Genomic DNA, 26,398 nt, shown 5'->3' with positions numbered 1-26,398 from the left:
TATATCTTTTAGAGTAGCTTGAGTTATACATATAGTGTTTCAAAGATTTATATGATGTTTTAGAGTAACTTTTTAGTACTCTTTTTAAAAGTTATTGATATGGTTAGGTAAATATATATATATAATCCTGTTTGAGTTCCAAATGTAAGTCTTATAACCGTTAGTAAGTAGGGTTCCGTACTAGTATTATATTGGAGATTCTCTCTCAAGAAAATTGTTTTGTTTTCAGTCTTATTTAGATTCTCGTTGTTCTCATAATTTCTTTATTTTACTTTTTACTTACATTTGTAGAAATATTTTTTAAAAATATATATATAAATAAAATAAATAAATAATAGGTTAGATAATTTTTTTATATGTAGAAAACAAAATCGAAAATAATCCTTTAGAATTAAAATAATTCGTTACTTTCAAATTCGTAACAATTTAATTTTTATCGGCAAAATTTTATCAAAATCAAGTGACAACTTTTATTAGATAACAATTTGGTAGTTATAACTTATAAATATATTTGGACTTTGTCTCTCGACTATTGTTTAGATTATCACTCAAACTCTAGAAAAAAAATTCAATACCTCAATAGTATATATTATTTTTATTCAACATGTCGTTGAATGATATCTTATTTTATTTTATTTTATGGGTATCATCCCATTTTTAATTGTATGAAATTTTTCCACACTCAAGACTTGATCCGACAAAGTGGGTAGAAAGAAACTGATTAGTGTTAACTATAACATCTATGAGTATGTTCGGTTATGTCAATTATTTTTATGGATTATGTTCTCCATGTCTTAATCCATTTGTAACAAAATAGGTACTCCACAGTTGAGTGGAAAACATTCAAGCGAGGTATATGAATCACAGTAAGACCAAGAGACCACTGACCTGTCAACATAGAACTGTTTCCTGAGATGAGAAACATTCAAGTCCACACCCAATCTCAACAAAGCATACGCAGCATTCTCAGTCCTGTAAACATCCACGGCGAACTACACGTTTCAAAATAGACAGAAAAAAATATATGGTCATCATAAGCACACAGATAGCAATTCAATGAGATAAGCTGCATTGAGAAGATGAAACTGGCGTTTCAAAAATGTTGACACGTAAAGTTTGCCCTACCGAGTAATAGACCAAGTCAATTGTGAGAAAAACAATGAAGGCTCACCTTCTCAATTTCTCTGTCAATCCCCATGGCCATCCGAGCTATAAGTTCAATTTGAATGGATGCAGTACCTGAAGGGAGAGGCAGTAGCCAAGAGTCCCATGAGCCATGTCGTAGAAGAGGTACTGAAATGTTCATTTGAAACTTTGCTCTGCGTAACTTGTTGGTATATTTCAATCCAGATCTTGGCTGTCACTTACCTGCTCTGCGTAACTTGTTTAAGACCAACAATAATCTTAGACAACCAAAAGTGTTTCAACAGTACTTACGAACACACTCAATCGTCCAACAATCATAAAGCTTGTGTTTTTTTCACCAACCCCATGTCCAAACTCCAATTGGAATTCTCTTTCCGGAGTAACTTCAATAAATTAGTGAAATTAGCTGAGTCTACTTCCTTGGTATACACTTTGCGAGATATGGACAAAGATAATGGATCCTTGTGAGCATAAGAGAAGCAAAGTCAAAGATCTTCCCTATCCCAATTTTGGAACTCATATAGTGTTTGGTATATTGGTATCCATTTCAGGATTCACGTCTTTGAGTCTGACATTAGGGAGAAAAAAATTGTAGCCACTTATAGAGGAAAAGCCAAATTGTTCTCTCCTTGGCGCGTGTTCAGACTAATTTTTGTGCTTGTGGTATATATCATTGTTACGTTGTTACATTAGGGCAACTTTGGACCTTTGGAGGTAAGGATCCCAAGATAAGAAGGATTTTTTAGAAATGTGCAAATTAGCGAGTTGTTCGGCACTACTAGGAAAAGAAAATGACATAAGGTTCACAAGACTTCAAATCTATTTGGACTAATCGGTACTTCCACTTGTCTTCGGAGAAGGAATGTTAAGTCTGAAAATATAGTTTTGTGGACGGAATTCGTTCTAGAAATTTTTATTCCTTTTTAGGGTTTGAGAACAGCTTAACACGTTGGCTTAATTTTTTAGGTTAAATTTTTGCTTTGGATAACAAAAACAGCCAGATAAACATTAAATGCTAAAGATTCTACCAATCAGAAGAAAGAGAAATTAAATTTTCTTTGAAGAAAGCTGAAAAATAAAAAGTAAAAGCATTTTATTGAATATACCTTTAATCAAATGCATAAGGATCATCTGCATAAGGATTCAAGGACCCTTCCATAAACAAATCACCAATTTTTGAAGGACGTGATTCACCTCCACCCTTAATTGTCTACATAGAGAGTTGGGATAAAAAAAAAAATGTTAATACAACATTTAGACGTCACAGCGTAAATAAGAAATTTTCTATCGAAAAATGTGATTCTCTGATATTTCATATTTCATAAAACCAAATTATTTGCATTAAAAAATACACACATAAACACGTAATTTTTATAGTTTTTATCTAGTTGATACTAAAGAATTATTTGAAGTTAGCATGAATCAGCAACCAGCTAAGCCAACTGCAGTACACAAATCAGGAAAGGGTCCCAATAGGACATGGATCTAAGCCTTTTCTTGTACCTTGACAGGAACTCTGGGGGTGTTTCTTCTTGGAGTTTTATTATGTTTTCTCGGGTCCTGATATACATGAAGAACAGATTTTAACCATTGCATAAGAATTCTGAGATGATCAAGTTTCTCTACATGTGCACGGTCCTATTGGTTCATCTTAGTGATCAGGTTCATACCTCAAACAGAACCGTACTTTTGGTTTTTCTTCTTTTAGTGATCGTCCTTCCATTTGTAGTTTCAACTTCATATTCATGGCGAGTAACCTGGCCAGCCATTAATTAAGTTTCACTATGCAGCGGAAGGCAAGTGTAAAAATATGTGGAAATTTTTGGAACTTCATGTAATTCCCTTGAACTTCTATCAAGATATTATCGGATCTATGCATTAATCTCGACAAGTCAGATAATGTGAAGTGCACATCAGTTTAACATACAACGTACCTTCTTATGACGCTTAGGAATATTTGCAACACTTCCTGTGTTAATGTCCTCTACGGTCTTCAACAACTGTGATACCGGTGTTTGAGTGTCTTGCAAGTAAGGTGATTCCTGTGAGAAGATATAAAGATGCAAAAGAATTTAAAATGTGGCTGATCAACAGACTTCGTTTCTGTCATATATCTATCAGCTGTCAGTGGCACCTCTTCATTTGCTGTTCTAATCAGAGCATGCTTGCTTTTTCGGGAACCACCAGAATCTCTCATCTTGATTGATGACATGGAGTAGTCCTGCACCATAAGTTATTAAATTATGAAGGATAAACTAAATTTGATATACGAAAATGAACAAGTACGAACTTTTAATACAAAGTGTGGGAGTAATCAAGGGATTTTGTGTTTGAATTTACACCTTGGATATCAGGAAATAAAATAATACACGGATAAAATTAAAAAATTAAAAAGAAAATAAAACAAAACAAAATTAAAGAGTATTCGATGTCAATAATGGTGGATGATTAATTGACTCATTAGAGGGTATTTTTAACTCCAAGATTTAATGATTACAGTTCTAAAATTACATGAATTAAACTATTGTAAAGAACATAAGGACCAAAATGTAACAAACACTGAAGTGTGTGCAAGGACTAGAAATATATTTTAACATCCCTATTTTAATCCAATGAAGTTCTATACGAAGAACTAGGATGCTTCTTATAACAGTATAAAATTTTGAGAATGGAAAATAATGATCCAACAAGAATTAGTTTCGTGTATTGTACATAATATGAAAAGTCTGAAATTGATCAACGGCACATAGATGATAGAATACAAATACTACAAGTTCAAATTACGAGAAAACTTCAGGGAGGGAAATGGCATGGAGTTGATTGGTAGTATCACGTGCGCACTCTTGCACATGGGACAGGAGATTACCTTCTTTGAATTCACTTCTTGGTCCTCTTGTAGCTTGTCACCCATCACTTTCCATTGCAATTGCAACAAAGTTCTCTGCCTGTCTTCCTGTGACATTTATGAGTAGATTAAGACATGAGCACGATACTTGATATTTATACCTGAGTTTGAGAGTACTTTGGTTTTTTGGAGATCCAATTCCTCTTGAAGTTTCCTACACTCATCTTTGTTTTGACATGTCAAGCCTTTCATCCGAGCCTCATGTTCATTTCTCAGTAACGTCAATATCTGGAACGTTATAAACTACTGAATTGTCAATTAGTGATGCAAGTGCTGACAGAAACTAAAAAGTTGAATATATATACATAACCTCTTTCAATTCGTTTTCAGCTTGAAGTTGAACATGTCTTAACTCTTCATTGTGGTCAGCTTTACGAATTTGTTCATTTCTGGAATGCTCTTGCTGAATTTGATTCAACTACGAAATCAAATTGTAGGATATAAAACACTTTACTCATTGAGGCTCAGTATTTACCCCTCAAATAAACAAATAATCATATGATAGCAAGATAAATTCTCCACCCCAACAAAGAAGCTTATGAGATTGCTTAATGAATTACAATTATTGATATTGAGAGAAGGAATTCAATTACTACTACTAAACTACAAGTTCACTTCATGCATAAGCTGGCCAGTCCACTAAGGCTGTCAGATAGTTTCTCATCATTTCTGATATAAGATATTTAACATTTAACATAGCTCAAATGGTCGTACAAAATGGAAGTTCAACATGTTTTTAACTTGGATCAAAAAGGAATCTGATGCACGCCGTCCATAATCCCAGATTATAAGTTTTTGGTAGTAATTAAACACAAGAGAAAAAAAAGGAACAAACTAAAGATGGAAATCTTAACAGGTGGGCTATGTCAACTATGAATATCATGATCATAGGAAGACAAGTTAAGCTTCGTTCTTTTCAAATGTTACCAGAGCAGCATGTTCTTCCTGAATGCGAATCAGGCATTGCCTAGATTCTTCTTTCACCTCTGCTAGTTTTTGCTCACAATTTTGTTCCATCTCTTGTACAGCCTGATCTGTCTGTATGCTTAAATGAATAAGCAAGAAGTTTTATATTTTAATATGTTGCGAAGTATGAGTTCTAAGAGTGAACCTTTTCTTTTTCCTTGTTAGCAATCTCCAATTTCTCCAGTTCATACTTATTCCGAATGTCATTGATAGCCTAATAATAGTTTTCCTGCTGTCAGCCTAAATAAAGGTATTCTTAACCGCATGAAGATCATTTACGAGAAAATGGTAACAAAGCTTACTTGATCGTTTCTATGGGATATTTCTTTCAATTGTCTTGATAACTCCATCTGTTTACTCTCCAGCATTGTATCGTACTGTCTTTTAGCCTCAGAAAGCTTCGTTTCAGCAGTAACCAATAGCGCTTGATTCTGTAATAGATGACTACTTAGTCTTAAAGTTACGTTCATTCAAAAGCTAATCGAGAAAGTTTTTCATGAAAATCAACAATTGCAACAGTATAATTTATGAAAACCTCTTTATTTTCGTCTTCTAGCTTCTTCTCACGCTCCTTAGACAAAAGAATCAACTCTTCCTTTTCCTTCAAAATAGTGCGAAGTTGATCGCTCTCTACTGCATGCATATGTGCATGTTTTTTATGGTTTTCGCTCTCCTTCATCAAAGTATCCATCTCTTCTGTTTTGTCGTGTAACTCTTTCTCCATTTTTTCTACGTTACACCGATTCTCAATTTCTAGTGCGGTAATCTTCTGCAACAAATCTTGCTGCAAGAAAATATACAATAAAATTAGTTGAATAACATAGCTTGTTATCAAAGTATTTAAATCTTTTGAAAAATGTGTAGACCATTTTACTCTCTGATGATCTTGAGCTTTCTGACAAAGAACCAATTTCCTCCTCTAACTTGGAAACTAATGATTCTGCCCCGGTCTTTTCTGAAACAAGAGTTTCTACTTCAGACTCCAACTTTTGAATTCTCTCTCCTGCTAAACGAGATTCTTCTGAATGCTGTGCCATGAGCGATTCCTGGACTTTCTGAAGTTCATCTACCTTTTCCTGTGATTCAACATTTATCAATTTGAGTGCACTTTTTTCTGATGTTATACAAATCAAGTTGTCATAGAGCTTGTTGTATTGCTTTTGGGCCAGTTCTGAAGCAACGTTCCTCTCCAATTTGGCTAGCTTAAAGCAAGAGTCATTTAGAAGGTTTAGCTTATTAAATTTCTCTAAAAAAGTTGAGTTATGACGATCCAGTTCAACCAGCTGTTCAACCAATAAATTGACGAGGTTTTCAAGGTTTTTGATCTCCACGAGTGACGCATCTAATTTCCTATGAACCTCATCATTATGCATTTCCAAATCACTCTTTTCCTTCTGCAAGTCATCTCGTAAGGCTATCAAACTAGTAATTTTATCTTCTTTCGAGTTTAAGACAAATTGTGCTTCTTCCAGTTTAGAGTTCAAGCCCTCTATGATCAACCTGTTCTGCATAAGTGTGTCCTCAAATGTCTTGGTTAAAGAGTCTGCAAGAAAGTATCGTAGTAGTCCACATTTATGAGAACAAAGTCACAAAACACTACAAGATTATAATTTTACTTTCTCAAGTTTTCAAACATCATGACCTATTTGAACAAGCTTTAATAGTTTTATATCAAGATCATGAATAACATTGAGTCAGACCTATGATGGGGGAAACAGGAAACTGGAAACCTGATATAAAGAAAGTGGAAGCACAAGTAGAAAAATGTATATTTCATTGGTGCCAATAAAGGACTGTTCAATGTCAATAATTTTTTGTCACGGTCCTATTACCGCCTTTAAGGAATCAAGGTTAGGATTGGAAATAATAACCAGGGAACAGTTTCCCGCAGGCTTAACTTTCCTTTGTTTATAAGACATAACAGAATAAACATTCATCAATTAATACATATACATTGCAACTAAGAATTGGTAAAGTTGAAGCATTGCATGTTAATACATGTTGATATTGATAAGAAATAGAAAATTGGGAGTTGGTCATTGTTGGATAATACTTCTTTCTCCTCGATTTCAAAATGAAATTTTCCATATTACAATAAGAAGATTGTCATCCCAAATTACCAGTCATGCACTGTTTAAGAAGTTTCTGCAAATTTTAACCCTAGTGGTTATAGTTACCTTTTTCCTCGATCAGATTTGCAGTTCCCTGCTGTTCTTTTCTGTACAATTTACAAATTTCCTCTTTCTCAATTTTGAGCTCCGCCAGCTCCTTCTCACCTATGTTCAGAGTTCAAAAGCATTACATAACAAGCTGCATTCCAAAGTTAACCAAGATAAAACAGAGAAGTTTATAGTACAATGTGAGATTAACCAACGAAATGTTGCAAAAAGAAGTCGAGGTTAAATGTTTAAGAACTTACGAATTCTTAGTGTTTCTTCTACATTCTCTACTTTTATTGATAACTCCTGCATTTGTTGGTTTAACCCATCAACAGCTGTAGAACTTGCAGATAATTTGGCTTCTAAAACCTCCTTGTCTTTCTCAGCTGTATGATTTCATTAATGCAATGATTAAAATTGAAGTAAGCCATACTTGAGATTAATTATTACTAACAAACAACGGAAGGCTTAAATTTTGAGCCACAGATTGGTAACTACCATCCTGAACCTGACTGGCTAGATGCTGCAATGTTTCGGTGAGCTGATCACTCAGTGTCTTAGCCGAAGATAATTTCAATTCCAATCCCTTCCACAATTTCTCGTCTTCTTTCTGTCGCACCTGGAGTTTGGCATTTTCATTCAAGGCATTCTGCACTTTATCCTCTAAATTACGTGTGTGCTCCACTGATTTCCTCAATTTCGCATTCTGTAAACTTTTCCAACTCAGAAATCAAGTACTCCGCAGAATGATCACAGGAAAAAAAAACGTAACAGATCAGAATGACCTAACGAACAGATCTACAGAAAATAGCACACAGACTGTTCGTGTATTGAGATTAAAAGTAATATGGCTGCTATTCGACCATTCCAATGACCATATAAAGCTTGTACGAAGACGCGCGCGTGCGCAACTCATAGAGAATGAAGCTTCATACCGCCATTTCCAGATCAGTCTTTACAGCAGCTTGCTCTTTCATCAATTTCTCTGCATAACATGGATAACACGATCAAAATAAAACTTCATTCCTAACAAAAGAATGATTAACACTGAACTTTCCGATTAGAACCTGCTGCAATCTTCAAATTTACTAAACTTCCCGACGATGCAGAGTCCGGAACGGAACGTGAAGAGAAGGAGAACGTTTTCGTAGTTCCTTGTGGCGAATCAGAGAGTGACTTCAACTGGTTCAACCTCTTCATGCTTGGAACACCGAGCTTCTCCATTGTTGAATCGGAAGTCAACGATGGAGAGAAATCCTAGTAATTTGCACTTCCACCTCGCGCTCAAGCTCGCGGGTTTCCGCGTATCATACTGTGTGACAGGCGAATTGGGCGCCAAGCGAACCGAAGTTCAACTAAATGATAATATTCGGCATCCTCATGCCATGTCAGCCATGTACATGTTGGCATAAACCATGAGCGCGCGCGTTTTTTTTATTTATTTATTCGAAATCAACGTGACGTGGCAAAAAAAATAAAAAATGGAAATGCATATTCAATTATTCAAATATCTTTTTTTATTATTATTCCAATAATTTAAATTCTACTTCAATTCGTCCCGACCACCACCGCCGGCGACCATTTGACCAATCATCCGGTCATAGCATTTTAAATAAAAATTTAAAGTCGTAAATTAAATAAATTTGTGTATAAAATAGAAAAAAAATATATATTCCTAAAACATTTTTATAAAAAAAAGTGTTTAAATTAAAATACATTGCTAAAAAACACTTTCCACAGGCAATCCGAGTTCAATTAAGTTCTATAAATTTCATTTAAGAACATTTATTTATAAGTATTTCCACCATTATCAACCTCAAATAATTAAATTTTAAATAATATATCTAAATACTCACACATAAATAACATAAATGACCATCAACCACTCATTGCATAGCTCAAGCCAAATCAACGCACCATCAGATGTTCAACAGACAATTTTCCAATCGGACACGAGTGCCTAGAAGTTGTTAAGGTAGCAGACATCGAAAAGCTCCAACTTTAAAGTACTCATCTTATTGAACCCATAAAGGCTCTAGAACACATTATCCAAACACGGGAACGCCAAGTAGTTAAATGCACTTTTACACACGAAAACTTCGAACAAAAAGAGGCCCTTGTTAAAGTTTGATGTTTTATGCTTCATGTAAAGGAAACTTTCAAGGTAGATACATGAATTTAGTAAATAGACTAATAACACATAAATGCCAAGAAAATAAACTTAAAAACTCAGGCACAAGCCTTCAGCACTCTGATATCCGAGTGACATTTGAGTGAGTGCAGGAGATTGAAGTTTGCTTCCCCGAAGTATCTACACTAATAAATAGTACAGAGTGAAGATGAAAAATGGATAAGGTAGGCTTTAAATTAAATGTTGTAACCGTTCCTTGGCAAAAACTTCGTCAAAAAAGCCACTTCAACAAAACTCTCAAGGAGAAAACTCAGTCCAGTTTCACTCTGTCCAAATCATTAATCATTCCTTCGAGCTGTCACGAAGAAAAACACAGGTATGATTATCGTTTCATCCAGATAATATGGAGTTGAGAGATGCAAGATTGACCAGAAAATTTACATACTTTAACAATTTGCCGCAAGAAGAAATCTCCATAGCGATTTACAGGCTTAGATTCCACAACATGAATGATGTCCTGCAATGAGATTACGTTAAAAGACCAGCGTCCTTTAGGAAAGCCATTTATCTTTAATGCTACAAATTATTTATCCTTCGGGAACATCCATGTATTATCACAAGGAAGAAGTCCGATGGAATCCGATTTGTATGGCAGCATAATCGATATACGAATATGATAGACCAGATAACAAAAAACTCATAGAAGAATCAAACAAATACAATCAAGACAATAATAAGCTCAGCGTAGCTGCCATATGAACATTTATTTCAAAGTCAGACGTTTTTTGTAAAAGGATAAAAAAGGAAAAGCTAAAACCAACCCACAAACTAAAATGTAAAGAACAAACAATGGATTACTGGAAGACATGTCGTGTGTTCTAAATTTAAATGTATTTGCAATCCAAAGAAGAGGTAATTGAAGAAAAGTAGACGTACATCGTCGATGTAGAAATCCACGTCTGCATTAGACATAATTTTTCCAACACTATCAACAGCATGGGTTTTATGCTTGTATGTCAACAGAATCGTCCTGTAAATATTAAAAAAAACGTCGCTTAATTAATCTTAGGAAACATGCAGCAGTGAATAAAGATAAGAAGTTGATATATCCTGCTGTATTTTAATTCCAACCTTAGTGTGGATTCATCCATTTCCATGTAAGTAGCAAGCTGCCCAAGGGAGATGGAGGAATACACTTTCAAGAAGGTCCGGATGCCAGACAGTAATTGTTGTTGCTTTACTTCATAAAGAAATAGTTTCAATTGAAGTCTATAGGCATCCTGAAAAGATAAGAGATGTGAATAAAACCTCTGAAAGAGAGCCCAACACAGACAACACGCAGGTGGGGTTTAACATGACCTCATGCCTGCATAGGTTTTGTGAAGAAATGGTAAAATCAAAGTCATCAATCTTAATCTACACTCCAATTCGGACAAAGCAGACAAAACTAGAAAAAGGGGCTTAAAACAAAATACATGTTAAGTCTTAGAGAGATTAAAAATCCTCTTGAAATGATAATTTTAGAAACTTCAAAGGAAACTCGAGTTGAATAGTCCAAGAATCAGCCAGACTATGAACTGTAGAATTCCAATGATATTAAAGAACTGTCTCAGCCCATTTATTTGCTTGTTCGTTCGTTCATGCATTCATTTTGATTATAAACTACTTTGTGAAAGAATGAACTACAACGCATAAGGACAACAAACCGTAAAGACTAAGCAAAAATTCATCCAATTGATAACATTTGTAGCAATATCAAAAATACTCAAAGAAAAAGAGAGAGAAAAGAAAAGGCCCAAGAAGCTTTTGATGAGGCAACAAAATACTGCTTGTACTCCCTGTCACAGCCTATTTCATTGTAAGATTCAACATATTAAAACAAGGATTAGACAATAAGACACAGCAAATAAAATGCACATGCTTGATCCAAACAGCTAAAGAAAACTCAATGTAACACATGTTATTCTTTATCTCTACATCTCCTTTTCATATCCTTTGACTATTATTAAGCAAAGTATGGTCACTAAATTCACCTAATTTCAATAATTTGCATGGTCTCACAACACTAAAGTTTCTTGTCAACTTCATAACTGCATCAGATATAACTTCAAAAGGATTATCAATGGCGAATATATCTAGAACTTAATTTCAAAATAGCTGCTGCTTGCTAATAGTTACAAAATAACTACTTCAAAATTACAGATCTAAAGCTTACCTGGTTGTAGTTTACTAGAGGCTCCTCAAAACTAGGAGCAGATGGAGTGATGAACTTCGGACAAGCATATGAGAAAAGCTCGTCATAGATGGCAAAAGCTTCCTCATCATACCTTTGCATCCTGATCATCTTTTCACCATACTTCTCCCGCAACTGAGAGTTCACAGTTTCATCAACAAGCTTCACTTGTGGACAGAGTGAAACACATATGGCCAACAAGGCATACATTTGCTCGTTCTTCTTAAGAATCTGCTCATACTGAGGAGATTTCTGGTGGTATTGCTTGGTTTTATAAATATACAGGAGAATTCGGTTGAATTCATGAATGGCGTCCACGTACCTGAAAAGAGAGGGATATGAGCTTTATTAAGAATTTATTAAGTAAAAAATGAAGGGAAAAAGTCCAAGGCACTAAATACAGATGTAGGATGCACATGGTAGAGATGATTACTACCGTATAATGGTGATGCCTTGAAAGATTAAGTATTGAATAATGTTCTAATGCATATACATAGAAAAAAAAAGGATGATGTATCGATGGGTTTCTTTCTTCAAACTTTGTTTATTTGCTTAATGCGCCAAAACACACCTAAATGTACTAATAATAAAGTTTTTATGAAACAAGGTTTTGCTTCCTATAGAAAAATGCATGTTTGCAAAATAGTGGCTTTAAATGGAGGTCAAGAAGAATTGAAATGCATGCGAAGTTGAAACAAGAAGATTGAAAGAACTAAATGGATTATAGGGCAACATGTCAGGATTCAAAGAACAAAAAGATTCTCTCGACAAACCCACCTAAAATTAAAGAACTTTCTCGTAATCCATCCAAAAAAATATGTGGTAACTAAATAAGGCACTAACATCGTTATACATGCCTACGACAAAAATGCAAAATCCAATGAAAGGTATGCAGGGGAGGGAAAACAATGAATCAACAAGATGAAACACTTCAAAGAAATGCAGACTGCGGAAAAATCCATACCTCCGCAACATTAGGTTGGCAAACCCGTAATGGTATATAGTAGTAATATGGCTTCCAATCACACTAGTAAAAACTCCTTGCTGGCTTATGTCAATTGGGAGTAAGCACTTCAAACCAGTGTGATAATCTCCTAACAGGCAGTGAACCCGAAGTAATCCAACCATGCTGAAATATCCCAACACCTTCAAAACATTACTACTTCCACCACTGTAGTCATACCCATCAGTGGCAGTAAATTGTTCTAGACCTTCTTTCTCCTCCTCAAGAATATGAATGATTGAGGATTTCTCCACAAATGCTTGCAAGTAGTTGAGGACACCATATACATTCCAAGCCTATAATCAAACAACCACTTAAGTTAAGCTCCTAGTTCTTTGATATAGATAGACCATAGAAACCATTAAGACTGAACGGGCAAAAAAAATTTGAAGTGGACGTGACAGCTAGAAGATGAGTGTATGAAGGATTGGTGACAGTTTGATGGAGGTACATCCAAACAAGGCTATCAAATTTGGAACAAATAGCTGACCTAGTGTACACAAACTCCGTCAGACGAATATAAAAAACAATATAACACTTTCACATCTCATGGGCTTTACAAGATTGTCATTCGAAGTTTAGAAACCATGGAATTCAAGGATATTCCGGCTATTTTTCAACATCCTTGGAGAAGCTAAACACTTCAAATCAAATCCTAAAATACCATAAATTTAATAAAACTAAATACACATTAGTTCATATAGAAGAATAAGAAGGCCAGGGAGTAATACTGTTTTGTAACCCTAGAGATGGAAAATAAAACAAATGAATCGTAGCAACCTGATCGAATTTTCTCAGAAGAGCAATTTCCTGCTCGGTCTTAGTCTTCATCTTGGCCCGGTATTGGCAGAAACTCTGGAACTGATAAACAAACTCATCCACCATATCCCATAGCCACTGGTTAGGCAATTGCATATTCACGACTCCGTGCAAAACCACCTGAAATAAGCTACAATAATTATCCCACGAGTCAATCCTCTGCTTCAAAGTTGGTGATAACCTCGCATAGAGATGGCGGAACCACATCTCACGGTAAAGCAGGCAGAAAACATGGTCATTATCCACAAAATGAGCAACGGCATCTACTGACGGCCAAGGTGTGTCCTTGAATAGGCGGTCCGATAAGGACTGGAAGGAGGTTTCATACATTTGATGGGTTTCGTATACATTCTTCTCCCGGATGTGCCGGTACAGATGAACGACAAATGACTTGACGGAATCTGGAACAAAATTGGGGTCATAGCCAATATCTTGGCCAGCCGGAGATGGCGCCGTCGCGTGCCGGGGGTCATCATAGTTGGCACCTGCGTCTTCGTAATCGTAAGAGGCCATGATGACTGAATTCAGCTGTTACTGAGGTAGACGGAAATTAGGGTTGGAGAAGCAAAGGTTGGAAGGGACTGATGCTCAAATTTTCAATGTTCCTGAACCTCATGGATCAGAATTTTGGGCTTCATTGCTATTGGGCCATTACATGGTTTCAGTAAGCCCAATTTGTTTTTTTTTTTCTTTTTTTGTCATTTTATTTAATGTTTCAAAATCTTGTAAGTAAATTAAATATTTAAGCCAAATTTAAACTTATATTAAAATATTTAATTAACATTTCAAAAATGTTAAAATATTTTAAATAAAATATTTATTAATAAATTTACTCGCTAATGTTAATAATATTTTTCAGCCTAAAGAAAATATAAGTTTACATTTTAATGAAATTAATGATAAAATATGAACATTATAAAAATAAAAAATAATAAAGAGCTAACTATTTTAAATGGTTATTAAAAATTAAAAATTAATTAATTTTTTTTTATAGCAAAAACTTAATGGAACAAATATTTCTTTAGTCGGTGTTGTTTCCTAACTCATAACGAGAACGGTTTGAATTTATCTTTCTTTCTATTTATTGTTCTTTTCATTTATTTCTATTTTCATATATGATAATCAGGTAATTTTTTTTTATTATGAATAAAGAACTTTCACATCACACATCATTTAGGTGTCGTGTGTCGTGGATTAAGCAAACATTCTTAAATTTATCAACTCGAAATAGCTATCAATCCAACAGCTGGTATTTGATACTGTGGCCTAAGAACTTATCAAACCATTGGCTAGCTTCTTTTACCATCTCTGGTGTCATTTCGTGGCCAATCCCAGGTTGTGCAATGAACTGCACATATAAAATAAGAATATGATCAATCAACTATATCGAAACAAAAAATGGGAGAGATTGTAGACACGACGACACTATGGAACGATGCGATAACTATGTTTCTATTTTGCTTCACATATGAGATCCTACATCGGTTGGAGAGAGAAACAAAGAATTCTTTATAAGAGTGAAAACCTGTCCCTAACAGACGCGTTTTATAAACTTTGAGGGGAAGTTCGAAAGGAAAACCCCAAAGAGGACAATATCTACTGTCCCTAACAGACGCGTTTTATAAACTTTGAGGGGAAGTTCGAAAGGAAAACCCCAAAGAGGACAATATCTACTAGCGATGGACTTAGGCTGTTACAAATGGTATCAGAGCCAGACTGGTGGTGTGCCAGCAAAGACGCTAGCTCCAAAGTGGGGGTGGATTGTGAGATCCCACGTCGGTTGGAGAAGGGAACAAAGCATTATTTTTAAGGGTGTGGAAACCTCTCCCGAGCAGACATATTTTAAAAACCTTGAGGGGAAGCCCGAAAGGAAAAGCTCAAAGAGAACAATATCTCCTCAATTCACACAAGATTTACCTACCTTAAAATTTTCTGGACAACCAAGCCTCTGATAAGCTGTCTCGGTTTTCGACACGGGAGCATCCAAACCAGCAATCGGACATCGAGGATCATCTGCACCTATTGTTTTTCAAATCCAAACCGCACATAAACAATACTTGAACAGACCACAAAGATGTAAGCATGGTTTTCAAATTCAAGCATGGTTTTTTTGTTCATACTGCATATTCCAATCTTCCAATGCCTCTATATTTAACGTTGGTTTGTGATTATAATTCATACGTGGAGGATTATTGGGAGTCCCACATTGGTTAATTTAGTGGAAGATCATGGGTTTACATGTGATGAATACTATCTCAGGCCTTTCGGGAAAAGCCCAAACCAGCCATGAGAGCTTATGCTCAAAGTGAACACTATCATACCATTGTGGAGATCCGTGATTCCTAACATCATATAGTAGACAGAGGATATGAACGCTACCATTTAATAACAACAAAGGACGTGGTGCGATAGCTGGAACCGAATAAATCGAGCCGAATTGGGAAACTAAACCAGGAGCAATCCTATTCCAGACCTGAACAAAACAGTAGGAAATGATCATACTAATTCAACTTCAAATTACTAAACCAGGAACTTGAAACAACAAACCTTCTTCACCACTTCTTTGTTGATCTCGTTCATGCCTAATTCGATTCGGGCTTCTGCAGACAAGATACAAAGACCGACCACGTGTATTTATAAAGTGATTCGTTTTTTCAACAACTTAAAAAACGCTCAAGCAAGAGGTTACAGAGCCTAAGCCCACCACTAGCAGATATTGTCCTCTTTGAGCTTTCCCTTTCGGGCTTCCCCTCGAGGTTTTTAAAACGTGTCTACTAAGAAGAGGTTTCCACACCCTTATAAAGAATGTTTCGTTCCCTCTCTAACCGATGTGGGATCTCAATGCTTCTGATTGGTGTGTAACCACTATCAGTCACCCTGCTCTGTCCTTAACCAATTACCATTCATTCACCTTACCCTCGAAAACAGGTTTTATACTCTCGACTCGTGCCTGCCACTTATCGTTATCTATGGCCCATCGAAAACACTGCAATCATATCACAAAATATCAGCTGGACTAACACAAGATCCAGAGTGTGATCATTTGGTTGAACTACCTGCACGCCAATTATGGGGACAACCACAGAGTAGCGAGTATCAGCAGCAGCAGCAAACCATGCATGCATTCCTGCAATGAAAATGTGAAATGCAAGCAAATATAACAAAGAAAAAACATGTTCTAATTTGGTCCTTATTTTACTTTTGACTGACCTCCAAGTGATTCGCCAGTAATTCCTATTCTACATGGGTCAATGTCCTCCCTTTTCGTCAGATAATCCGCCAGTTTTATCAAGTCCCATACCTGCAAGCCATTTGATATCCTAATCCGTTGGTTACATTTGCAGCTAATTGTTCATTCATAGTCCCGACAATTCGGTTACCAAATGAAACGAGACGCTACCGTGTCAAATATGAACGGCATGGTATCGCCTCTTTTCCATGAAGATATAAGAGCCTGCACTAGATTATGGCATCCGGTTAGGACTCAACTCTGCAAAAGAAAAGGGTACTCTTCTGCAGAGACTAAGAAGAGCTAGAAAGTGATATTAACATATCATGGGTTGATTGACAATATCACTTCGTTGGCAGCCAGACTCAATAAGAAGATAGGCCAATTCATTGCCTGAGATTCTAAGAAAATTTAAGCCGATGTTCACAGTTTCACTAATGGGCGACTAGTGATCAGCCAGTCGGTCAAGTAGCGAGCAAATTTTTGAGTTTTGGAAACCCATAGATAAAAATGTAACAGTCTAAGCCCACCGCTAGCAGATATTGTCCTCTTTGAGCTTTCCCTTTTGGGCTTCCCCTCAAGGTTTTAAAACGCGTCTACTAGGGAGAGGCTTCCACACCCTTATAAGAAATGTTTCGTTCCCCTCTCCAACCGATGTGGGATCTCACAATCCACCCCCTTGGGGGCATAGCATCCTCGTTGACACACTACCTGGTGCCTATCTCTGATACAATTTGTATCAGCCCAAGCTCACCGATAGTAGATATTGTCCTATCTAGGCTTCCCCTCAAGGTTTCAAAACGCGTCTACTAAGAAGAGGTTTCCATACTCTTATAAGAAACATTTCATTCCCCTCTCCAACCGACATGGGATCTCACAAAAAAAACAACTCAATTGACTAAAACGAAGCCACATAAACAACAATCAGCATACATCATAGTAGGTGGTTTTGTTCTTGGCCCTTTCACCATGGTAACGAGAATCAATGGCAATAGCTACATAACCCCTTGATGCATAAGCCTGAAAGAAGCAAGAATACATTGCATTATCTACTTCTAACAACTTGTGATATCCACAAAAGCCAATAGCAAAAGAAACAGATACCTCAAGCAATGGTCTCAACCACTCTTTACACTTATTTGTACTGTGCAGAAAAACAATTGCAGGTCTTTTTTGCTGTCTGCTATCCTTCATGCTTATAATCAATATAGGCAACTTCCCTTGCTCTCCTTCCTATAAATGATTAGCAAACAACTACATTATTCCGTTACATCACGCCCTGCGTATAGTTAACGCGAAAAGTACGAGAGCATGCTTGCCTCGGTAGTCAGGTGAAGATTTTCCTCATGAAGCAAGTCCTTCAAATTGCTAAAAGTTGCCTTTGGACAAGAAGCCATAGCCTTTAAACAGGCAAGTAAATCAAGATGGGTAGGCTACTATTTAAACAAAGATGAAAGAACGAAAATATAACACTGCATCAACCTTACTGAAGGCTGGCGGGTTGGGCTCCTGAATAGGCATTGTGCGCTTCACATTAAGCGGGACTGCGAAGTTCAATTAGACATCAAAGATTCATAATCTCTGTTGTAAACGGACCCATATTAGCTAAATAAGGGGAAGATCATAGGTATTATATAAGTGGCGTTGTCTTTATTGGTAGGAGGCTTTTTGGGAGAACTAAAAGAAGCCATGAGAGCCTATTTTCAAAGTGTACAATACCACACCGTTGTGGAGGTTCGTTGTTCCTAGTAGTGGTATCAAATTCATTCTGTAACGGCCCAGATCCACCACTAGTAGATATTGTCCTCTTTGGGCTTTCTCTTTCGGGCTTCCCCTCTAGGCTTTAAAACGCGTCTGCTAAGGGAAGGATTCCACACCCTTATAAATGGTGGTTTGTTCTCCTCTCCAACCAATGTGGGACATCACGCATTCCCTTATCTTAACTTAGACATGCCAATAGAATTCTCCAGGGTCGAACAAAGAAGATGCGAGTCTCAAAGGTGTATTCATAGTAAAGATTCGTGGTAGAACTCTATTACACTAGCAATGTGTTTCAAAGAAGAGGATAGTGCTATACGAATAGATATGACTATTTAAGGAGAGACTCATTGTATACTTTGTTCGAGTGGAGAAGGGTTGGAATCCCACGTTCGCTAATTAAGAGAAAGATCATAGGTAAGTAGTATACTATTCCATGGGTACGAGTCATGAAGTAGACAATATCATACCATTCTGAAGGTCCGTAACAGAAGAAAGAAACACAATTCTCGAATGAGAACTTGCTAATTCATACAAAAAGGCAAAACATTCATCAAAAGATGTGGAAAGCAAGAAACAAGGCAGCAAATAGACGGCGGCCATTCGAACCAAGCAAGAATTTCAGAACCAAATTTCACAAACTTCTGAGCTACCCAGAACAGACATCAAAACATTCAAGGTAAACCAAAACAGAGAATAGAGAAATGACATTCGAATTCAATTTCGTACCTTCTGGAGATCGTCTACTACGCAAAACTCGAAGGAATTCAGCCCGAAATTTGTCGGCGTCAAGGACAACTTCATCCATGGCTGCGACCCGGTACGAGGATTTAATCTCATTGGAATTTTGGCGGTTCCATGGCGAAGTTGCTGCAAAGCAGAGGCGTGTTAGGGGAGGGCGGAGTAGGGCGTCAGGTATGAGAATTGCCATTATTGTTGTACTGCGTCGTTGGCCCACATTGTTTTTCCGACAGACTGAATGGCTGACGCAGAGTTGCCGCCTTTTCTTTTTCCTTATCGTTATAGTATGGTTTGCGTAATTTTGCAGTCAGCAGGCACTCGCCCAACGCCGATAAGGACCGGCTTGGCTGCGTATAAATACAATATCGATGTCGAAACTTTGATACAATTCTCCCTTGCGTCTCCACGACCACTAACTGATCCTATTTTCGTATATCTAGTGATGCGCATGCAATCAAGGGAACTTGAAGTGGCAGACATGTAATTTTTCTATTAATAAAAAAATATCCTTTTTTTTTTTTTTTCCACTTATTTCTATCTCACTGAACACAATTTTATTTACAACCACGTATGATTATAATATAATTTATTTGTAAGCAACTTCATTTAATTGCATAATAGAGGAATTAGGTGCACCGCCCCTATCGATAGTTTTGAAACGCTTTTGCCCGTTATGTATTGCTGTCAAGCTCATGATTTACCCATTATGCATCACCATCAACTTCACAGTTTTAAAACGCTTTTGTCCGTTATGTAACGCTATCAAGCTCATGACTTACCCATTATGTATCACTATCAGCTTCACGATTTTAAAATGTGTCTACTGGGAAGAGATTTCTCCACATCCTTAAAAAGGAATTGTTCGTTCTACTCTTCAACCGATATAAGATTTCACAATTCACCCCCTTGGAAGCCCAATGTCCTCACTAGCACACCATCCATTGTCTGACGCTCAAGCCCACCACTAACCGATATTGTCCACTTTAGCCAGTTACGTATCATGGCCACCCTCACAATTTTAAAACTCATCTACTAGAGGGCAAGATAAACTTTTGGATTCAACATTTAATACGTTTCAATGACATTATTTTATTATCAGTCTCACATCTTTTTTTAAATGTCTTTATGGCAAGAGTAATGAATAGAGTCCATGAAAGTTTCTAATAAAATACTGGACTGAGCTTCTTGAGAAAGTCGCCTCCTATAGGCTCAAAATCTAGCATGGGCTAGTAGACCGAAAGTCTGAATTTTCCACGGCAGATATAAAAACACTGCCTGTAACAAGTGCAGTACACAAGATTAGTTGTAGGTGAAACTGCTCAGGAGGTTACAGATTAATGTAGACCGAATGTCCCGATTATAGTAAAAGAACTAAATCGTTCTTGTTTTAGTAAATATATGCATAAAGTGTGTGGATGTGAGAAGCTGATTAAATAATGGAAGTGCGTCTCAGTTTGGAGCATAAAGTAACTAATACCTTTCGACGATGTTGGGGTTATTAAAAAGGATATTGTTTGGTTTTATAAGGGTCGACAGGACCCAACCACCCCAGTTAATTGGCTGCATTAGCTGCCTTTTGAATGGAACATGCATGCCACCACGGTCTTGATAGACCCTGGTATCTGGATATTGTCCACGAGTAAAAGCAACTGCCAAATATCTACAGTAATCCGTGCAAAAGTAGAGCAGAAATCACTTATTAAAGAAATAAAATCGTATATTAGGACCCATTACCGTACACCTCGAATATTGTGATTCACAGAACTGCATGCTGACAATCTTTGGTACAAATGCATATTGCGTTCTTGGGTTGTACGAGCTCATCATGTCATGTCTACCAGCTTCATTGTCTGCAACATTTTTGGGAAGGAAGCAGTTCCCTAGCAAATACATTCCCAACCCAAAAAACTCCAATGTCCAAGTCAAATAAAGATCTGTAACTTAAACGTGTTCCAGAAAAAACTGCAGTTTCACTGTACGCAATTTCATCGAAGTTAAACCTGATAAAAAGAAAATCTAAGCTTCGATGAAGTGCGAAGCAGTATGGTTTGGTTGTGGACTTAGCTCTTCGTGCTTCCCGCCAGCTTTTTATTTTTTTATTTTTTTATAGAGAGAGAGTAAGGGGCAGTACCGAAGATTGGTCCGTTCCACAAAGCTGAGCTTTTCGGTTCACTCCCCCAGCCTTCTTACTAGTCTACCTCCTTTCTCTTAATGGAATATAACAATGCCCGAGCTCCTGCTTTGCTTGCGTTCTTCACCGGCGCTGGTCAGGGCTGTCTCACTTATCCTGCTCCTAAGGTAAGGAGTCATGTCTATTGTGTGTTAGAATCTTTACGGGAGTGAATCGCATGTGTTGGTTGAGAATTGCTCGAGAATCATCGATAATGACTTTGCCAGGTTCTAAGGGTTCCCCTCTTTTTTATTTGTGGATCGAGCCATGGTAAAGGTTCTGTACGATTATAATACTCATAACTTTGTTAAAGATGGTGGACCATCCACACATCTAGTATAATATTCATAAAAAAAAAAAAATTAAATACTAGTAAACATAGTTAACCTCACTTATATACTATGATCTTTCACGTGACACAAGACGTTCAGTCATATTCCAAACGAATCCTCAAAATAATGATCAAAGAAGAAAGCAAAAGGTATTGGTAAACTCACTTGGTTCCTTAGAGGCTGTCGAAGTAAGGGGTTATCTTGTACAAGTCATTCTCTTTTCTCTACGTAAAGAAAATGATGTAGTAGCATCTCTAGACACAGTTCAAGCCGATGCAGTTCTAGGGTTTTATTATTATTATTATTATTTATTTAAAAAATTCAGTTTTAGGAGTTTGAATTAGGGTCTTTGATGACTATAATCAACGCTGTTCTAAATAAGGTAGTCCTCCTGAGAGTCCTAGGCTACTTGTGCCCCCACATGGCCACATCAAAAGCATTACACTTCGAAGACATTTTACGGTACAATAGTTTTACTCAAAGGGCACAGCTTCTGAGTTCTGATATCATGAACTTTTGAGGGACAATATTATTATTTAAGAAAAAAAAGGACAAACCTTCCTTGGACCAGTAAGAAGCCAATGGTACTCTCTAGAAGATGACGTGTCCAAAAACAATGGGCCTTTAAAGCTATATTCTCTTCGTTTCTTTCTTTTATCTTTTTAGTTTTTGTTGCGGGAAAAGGGTTAAAGTGAATTGGATAATGTTATGTGAGGCTTATGAGCGAATTCAAATTTTCAATGTTTCCTTTCGTTATCCATACAGACCCTCTTCTTCCAAATTTTACCCTTAGTCCTTATTTTTAACCCCCCTGAAACCCCTTCGTTAACAATCTCCATTAAAATGTCTAGTTGGGTAAAATTTAAATTTTCACAACATTTTATGATCATTTGTCTGGCCCCTGCTTGCTTAAAAAAAAACCTAATGCTATAAAAGTAAACAAATCAGTAATCACAATTTACTGTAGGAAAAATGTCAAAAACGCACTTTACCATTATTTTGACCATGTATGCCTATATTTTTTCCCATCAATTTTTATTGTTAAATAATAGTAACTAGGAAAGAGAAGAAAAACTTACTGCGTCCGCCATTTGCCTGCATCTCGTCGACCATATATAATATATGCCAGAGATAGAAACCCGAACCAGCTGTGAGTATAAATAAATTAAATTGAATAAGCACTCAATACTTATAAACATAATGTTAATTCTACTCAAAAGATAATCATGGTAACATTTATTCGACATATTACATATTCATTCACCAATCGTATATAAAATTGAATGTTTTAAATTTAATCTTACTCACCATTCAATTTTTTCACTAATAGATCCGTTGAGTTTTTAGCATCGCAACAATGATGCAATATTTTATCTACTATGAGCACAAAGTCTTACGATTTTGCTTTTGGTTCCACCCAATAGACTTCATATCAATGAACATGTGGTCTCACACTCATGTAATCGTAGTCTTCGAACAAAAAAATTCGATGTATTAGACACTTAAAACTGGAGACACATTTTAGAGTTAAGGACCAAGAATATGCTAATTCACAGTTCAATCTCTTCATACTGACAATAAACTTTACTAATTAGCGCGATAAAATACTAAAAGAGATCGTAATGAAAAGGAAAATACCAGAAGAAAAAACCATCCCCCACGCAGTGGCTGGCAGCATCAAGAATCTTATGCTCAGGGTGGGGTATTGATGAAAGGGCAGCAACTTTATGACTGCTCCTGCGACTGCGCTACAACCGACAACCGAATAAAAGCAATTGAAGGCCTCACTCGTTGTGTGGCCAAAAATGTCAATGTCGTTCTTGCGCCAGCAAATGAGATCGCAATTGATTCCGCGATATCGATGTGATATTTTGTTTGAGAATCCGTCCTCGAGCACAGAAGAACGCGATGGTGACTGCCGACCGCTCTGTTAGAAATAAAACTACCCTAATTCGTCGTTATACAATCTATTTGTTCACCAAGTATGAGGAAAAATTGGAAATCGTCTCAGTTTGCTAAACTAATTAATCCGACGAATTACTACCAGAAAGCCAAATATCAAAGAATTAATGTTCAAAACAACAATAGAGATTCCAGCAGCCCTAAGAGAAACAAAGATTTAGTAACCTAACAAGTACTTTCGCTGAAGATAAATGACCAAAGCGCTCTGAGAACTGGTTGTACCAAAACAATGGCAATCTGTACGGACAAGAAAAACTTGTGGAAGTAAGAGTAGAGCTCGTACCTCCGGATTCAAGAACTCATATGGCGAAGCGAAGTCGACGCAGATTGCGAAAAGCGCTTCATCTTCAACGCGCTCACTGTCGGTGCATTTGAAATTGAATTTCCCGTCCTGCGATTAGTGCGGATTGAACAAACTCCACCGATCTCTCTCTCTCTTTCCATGACGGCACGATTTGAAAACGATCGAACAGGTGAAATTGAAAATCGATGTGATCGTGGGAAATGAGTGAATCTGAGATCAGAAACCATGTACCGTCTGATGTGAATGGGCTTTAGGTTTTGTCCATCAAGCGGTGCTTTGAGGTACCATTTTGGCGCGCATAGGGTCGGACAAGTATCGGCGGTTTGGCGCCAGCGAGACGTGGGGGTCTCTGATTCCCCAACTTATCCTTTCCTTTTTCCCCTAAATATATGAAAAATAAATAAATAAATAATTTAGCAAACAAATCGTCGCTATATTTTTTATTATTTATTTATCACTTTTTTCTGATTAAAAAAAAAATGTGGAGATGTTTTTTTTATCTAAAAAAAGACTTATTTAACGGATCAAAATTATTCTGAAAAAGTAATAACTTGAAATAAAATAAAATAAAATAAAATAAACCAAACAAAATCTCATATTTAATTAAAAATCATAGAATAATTAATTTTTATTTAATAAAGGTAAGGTTCTCATGTTTATTATATTTATGAAAATTTTATTTTGCATATAATGGGTCATCTACCTATTCACTATTTAAAAAAATAAATAAATAGAAATAAAAAATAAATTTATATTAAGTAGATTAATTAATTTATTAGTTTTTGAATGGTTCGACAATCTATTAGACAATATTAAAAGTTGAATAATGAAATAAATATAAATCTCGAATTTTATGATCGAAGTAATTTAACCATAGGGCTTAGTTATCGGTGATAATACCGATTAATTGGTATTAGAGTATTAGAAAATTAATTCATAATTAACAAATTATAAAATAAATAAATGAATAAAGTACATTTAATTTATAGAATACTGAAACTTCTAATGTCAAATTACTGAAAAGGGAGTGTTCCTGCCAAAGATGGTTTTAAGCTCTCTCCCAAACGGCTTTATATAACCCACCCCGATTTGGTGCATGCATGATACCTGGCAAACCTGGCCTTCAATTGTCACCCTGATGTGATCAAATAGCTCCGACACGTTGCAATTTCTTCAACGCCGGCGTATCCCGCCGCCCATTACACCATTATTGGTAACTTCGATGGGACATTGGAAAAAATTATATTGGATACGAATCTCCGTCTCCTGATTTTAAAATGCGTTTCTTAAAAAGAGATTCTCGCACTCTTATGTGAGATTTCACAATCTATTCTTTGGAGGACCCAGTGTCGACATACTGTTTGGTGTGTGGTTCTAATATCACTTATAGCGAGTGAAAATGATATGAACTAAAATATATCAGTCATACAATATACTTCAACGAAGATGTGAAGAAAATGTCGTCAAAATTATCCAAACATGTTTCAATTTGCCACAAATTTTGAGTGGGTTACCATTTATAGTAATTTATAATTATTGTATTTTAAGACTTTTTATTTACTTTAGGTTACATTTACATAAATGGCATAAAGTATGAATGTTATAATGCCTTTAATAGTTTCATTTTTTAAGTTAGGTTGTATTTGTAAGTTGGAAAATAAAGTAAAAGAAGCATGTGTGATTTTCTTTAACCAATGGCTAAGTTTTTTTGCAATTCTATGTAGTTTAGGTTGTATATAGAATCATTCAAGCTCGACATGATCAATCTTACTCGTGGAGTGATTCGAATCTCAATCAAGTGTTATTGGCTTGAAATATTTGATCAACAATAATAATTCAAACTAGACATGATTGATCTTGCTTGTGGAGTGATTCGAATATCAAACAATGTTCTTGTCTTGAAATATTCGATTAACAAGATAATCCGAATCTTACTCCTTTTGTAGTGATTTCCCCGTATCACAAAATGGACGACGTTTATTAGAAGTGAAAAGTAGGAAGTAGAAGATAAAGTGAGGCGTTATTTTGGAAGCAAACAATGGTGGGTCTATATTGTGGCGTGGGAGTCCGGTTTGAGCTGGCTTTGGCATACATGGGTGCAAGCGCAGCAGCTGCCATTTAATAGTATACAGGATCTCCAACTCATTCACTGGCCCATGCAAATGCATATCATGGTAATTCATGGTATCACCCCATTTTACCTTTTTACCCTTTCTTCCCATTTTTACATTATAATGTGTATTATCTTACCTAAAATTCAATAAATTAATCGTTAAAATAGTATTCTTTTTTTCAAATTTTTAAAATTTAAATTTATTTTATAAAAAAATAAAATAATTAACTCACACTTACCTGGTTTAGAAATTTTAGGGTTTCCAATGAGGAGGTAGAAGTCCAAACTCGAGCTTATAAGGCAAGTCGCGCGTGTGATGTACGCACCAATTACAAGGCGTTTAAGTGGGAAGGCATCTTTTGATTTTCATGACACGACAGGGCACAAATGGGCTATCCCCATTCGTGAAGTAAACGCGAGTGTAAGC

The 26,398-nt window shown here is 36.2% G+C and overlaps 3 protein-coding genes and 1 long non-coding RNA gene across 8 annotated transcripts; all 4 read right to left on the bottom strand.

Annotated features, from left to right (window-relative positions):
* Positions 1 to 637: 637 nt before the first annotated feature.
* On the bottom strand, positions 638 to 8,517 carry LOC111797468 (synaptonemal complex protein 1). 2 transcript variants are annotated; one of them, XM_087124848.1, is made up of 20 exons: positions 8,244 to 8,517; positions 8,112 to 8,161; positions 7,675 to 7,882; positions 7,437 to 7,562; positions 7,195 to 7,293; positions 5,884 to 6,560; positions 5,553 to 5,801; positions 5,320 to 5,448; positions 5,163 to 5,231; positions 4,979 to 5,089; positions 4,362 to 4,469; positions 4,169 to 4,279; positions 4,013 to 4,099; positions 3,281 to 3,367; positions 3,081 to 3,188; positions 2,817 to 2,903; positions 2,650 to 2,706; positions 2,253 to 2,356; positions 1,172 to 1,239; positions 638 to 992 (listed from the first exon to the last, which is right to left on the bottom strand). In XM_087124848.1, the coding sequence occupies exons 1-18, from the start codon at positions 8,398 to 8,400 to the stop codon at positions 2,255 to 2,257; spliced, it is 2,622 nt and encodes an 873-aa protein (XP_086980974.1). In that variant the 5' UTR covers positions 8,401 to 8,517; the 3' UTR covers positions 638 to 992; positions 1,172 to 1,239; positions 2,253 to 2,254. The 2 variants fall into 2 exon arrangements, with proteins under 2 accessions (XP_086980974.1, XP_086980973.1); XM_087124847.1 differs by having other exon boundaries at positions 638 to 972.
* A 757-nt stretch (positions 8,518 to 9,274) lies between these two features.
* LOC111797096 (uncharacterized) lies at positions 9,275 to 13,945 on the bottom strand. Its single transcript, XM_023679991.2, has 7 exons — positions 13,324 to 13,945; positions 12,505 to 12,839; positions 11,523 to 11,862; positions 10,439 to 10,587; positions 10,244 to 10,337; positions 9,753 to 9,824; positions 9,275 to 9,662 (listed from the first exon to the last, which is right to left on the bottom strand). Exons 1-7 carry the CDS (start codon positions 13,873 to 13,875, stop codon positions 9,618 to 9,620), a joined length of 1,587 nt encoding a protein of 528 aa, XP_023535759.2. The 5' UTR covers positions 13,876 to 13,945; the 3' UTR covers positions 9,275 to 9,617.
* Positions 13,946 to 14,476: 531 nt separating this feature from the next.
* On the bottom strand, positions 14,477 to 19,474 carry LOC111796769 (uncharacterized). Of its 3 annotated transcripts, none has more exons than XM_087124554.1 (13): positions 19,079 to 19,474; positions 18,074 to 18,135; positions 17,911 to 17,970; positions 17,696 to 17,824; positions 17,525 to 17,611; positions 16,763 to 16,816; positions 16,573 to 16,663; positions 16,419 to 16,489; positions 16,279 to 16,348; positions 15,910 to 15,962; positions 15,742 to 15,835; positions 15,284 to 15,381; positions 14,477 to 14,710 (listed from the first exon to the last, which is right to left on the bottom strand). In XM_087124554.1, the coding sequence occupies exons 1-13, from the start codon at positions 19,278 to 19,280 to the stop codon at positions 14,597 to 14,599; spliced, it is 1,185 nt and encodes a 394-aa protein (XP_086980680.1). In that variant the 5' UTR covers positions 19,281 to 19,474; the 3' UTR covers positions 14,477 to 14,596. The 3 variants fall into 3 exon arrangements, with proteins under 3 accessions (XP_086980680.1, XP_086980679.1, XP_086980681.1); XM_087124553.1 differs by having other exon boundaries at positions 17,911 to 17,991; positions 19,079 to 19,473; XM_087124555.1 differs by having other exon boundaries at positions 17,911 to 17,991; positions 18,074 to 18,172; positions 19,079 to 19,180.
* Positions 19,475 to 20,206: 732 nt separating this feature from the next.
* On the bottom strand, positions 20,207 to 24,219 carry LOC111797500 (uncharacterized). 2 transcript variants are annotated; one of them, XR_015421328.1, is made up of 5 exons: positions 23,838 to 24,219; positions 23,231 to 23,539; positions 22,672 to 22,740; positions 20,568 to 21,539; positions 20,209 to 20,365 (listed from the first exon to the last, which is right to left on the bottom strand). It is a non-coding gene; the product is annotated as an uncharacterized LOC111797500 (long non-coding RNA). The 2 variants fall into 2 exon arrangements; XR_015421327.1 differs by having other exon boundaries at positions 20,207 to 20,365; positions 23,231 to 24,219.
* Positions 24,220 to 26,398: the final 2,179 nt, after the last annotated feature.

This window comes from Cucurbita pepo, chromosome 6, assembly GCF_057944985.1.
Source record: "Cucurbita pepo subsp. pepo isolate OVF chromosome 6, ASM5794498v1, whole genome shotgun sequence".
Lineage (NCBI taxonomy): Eukaryota > Viridiplantae > Streptophyta > Magnoliopsida > Cucurbitales > Cucurbitaceae > Cucurbita > Cucurbita pepo.
The sequence above is the reverse complement of the archived record's forward strand: the minus strand, read 5'-3'. Positions and strand labels throughout refer to the sequence as shown.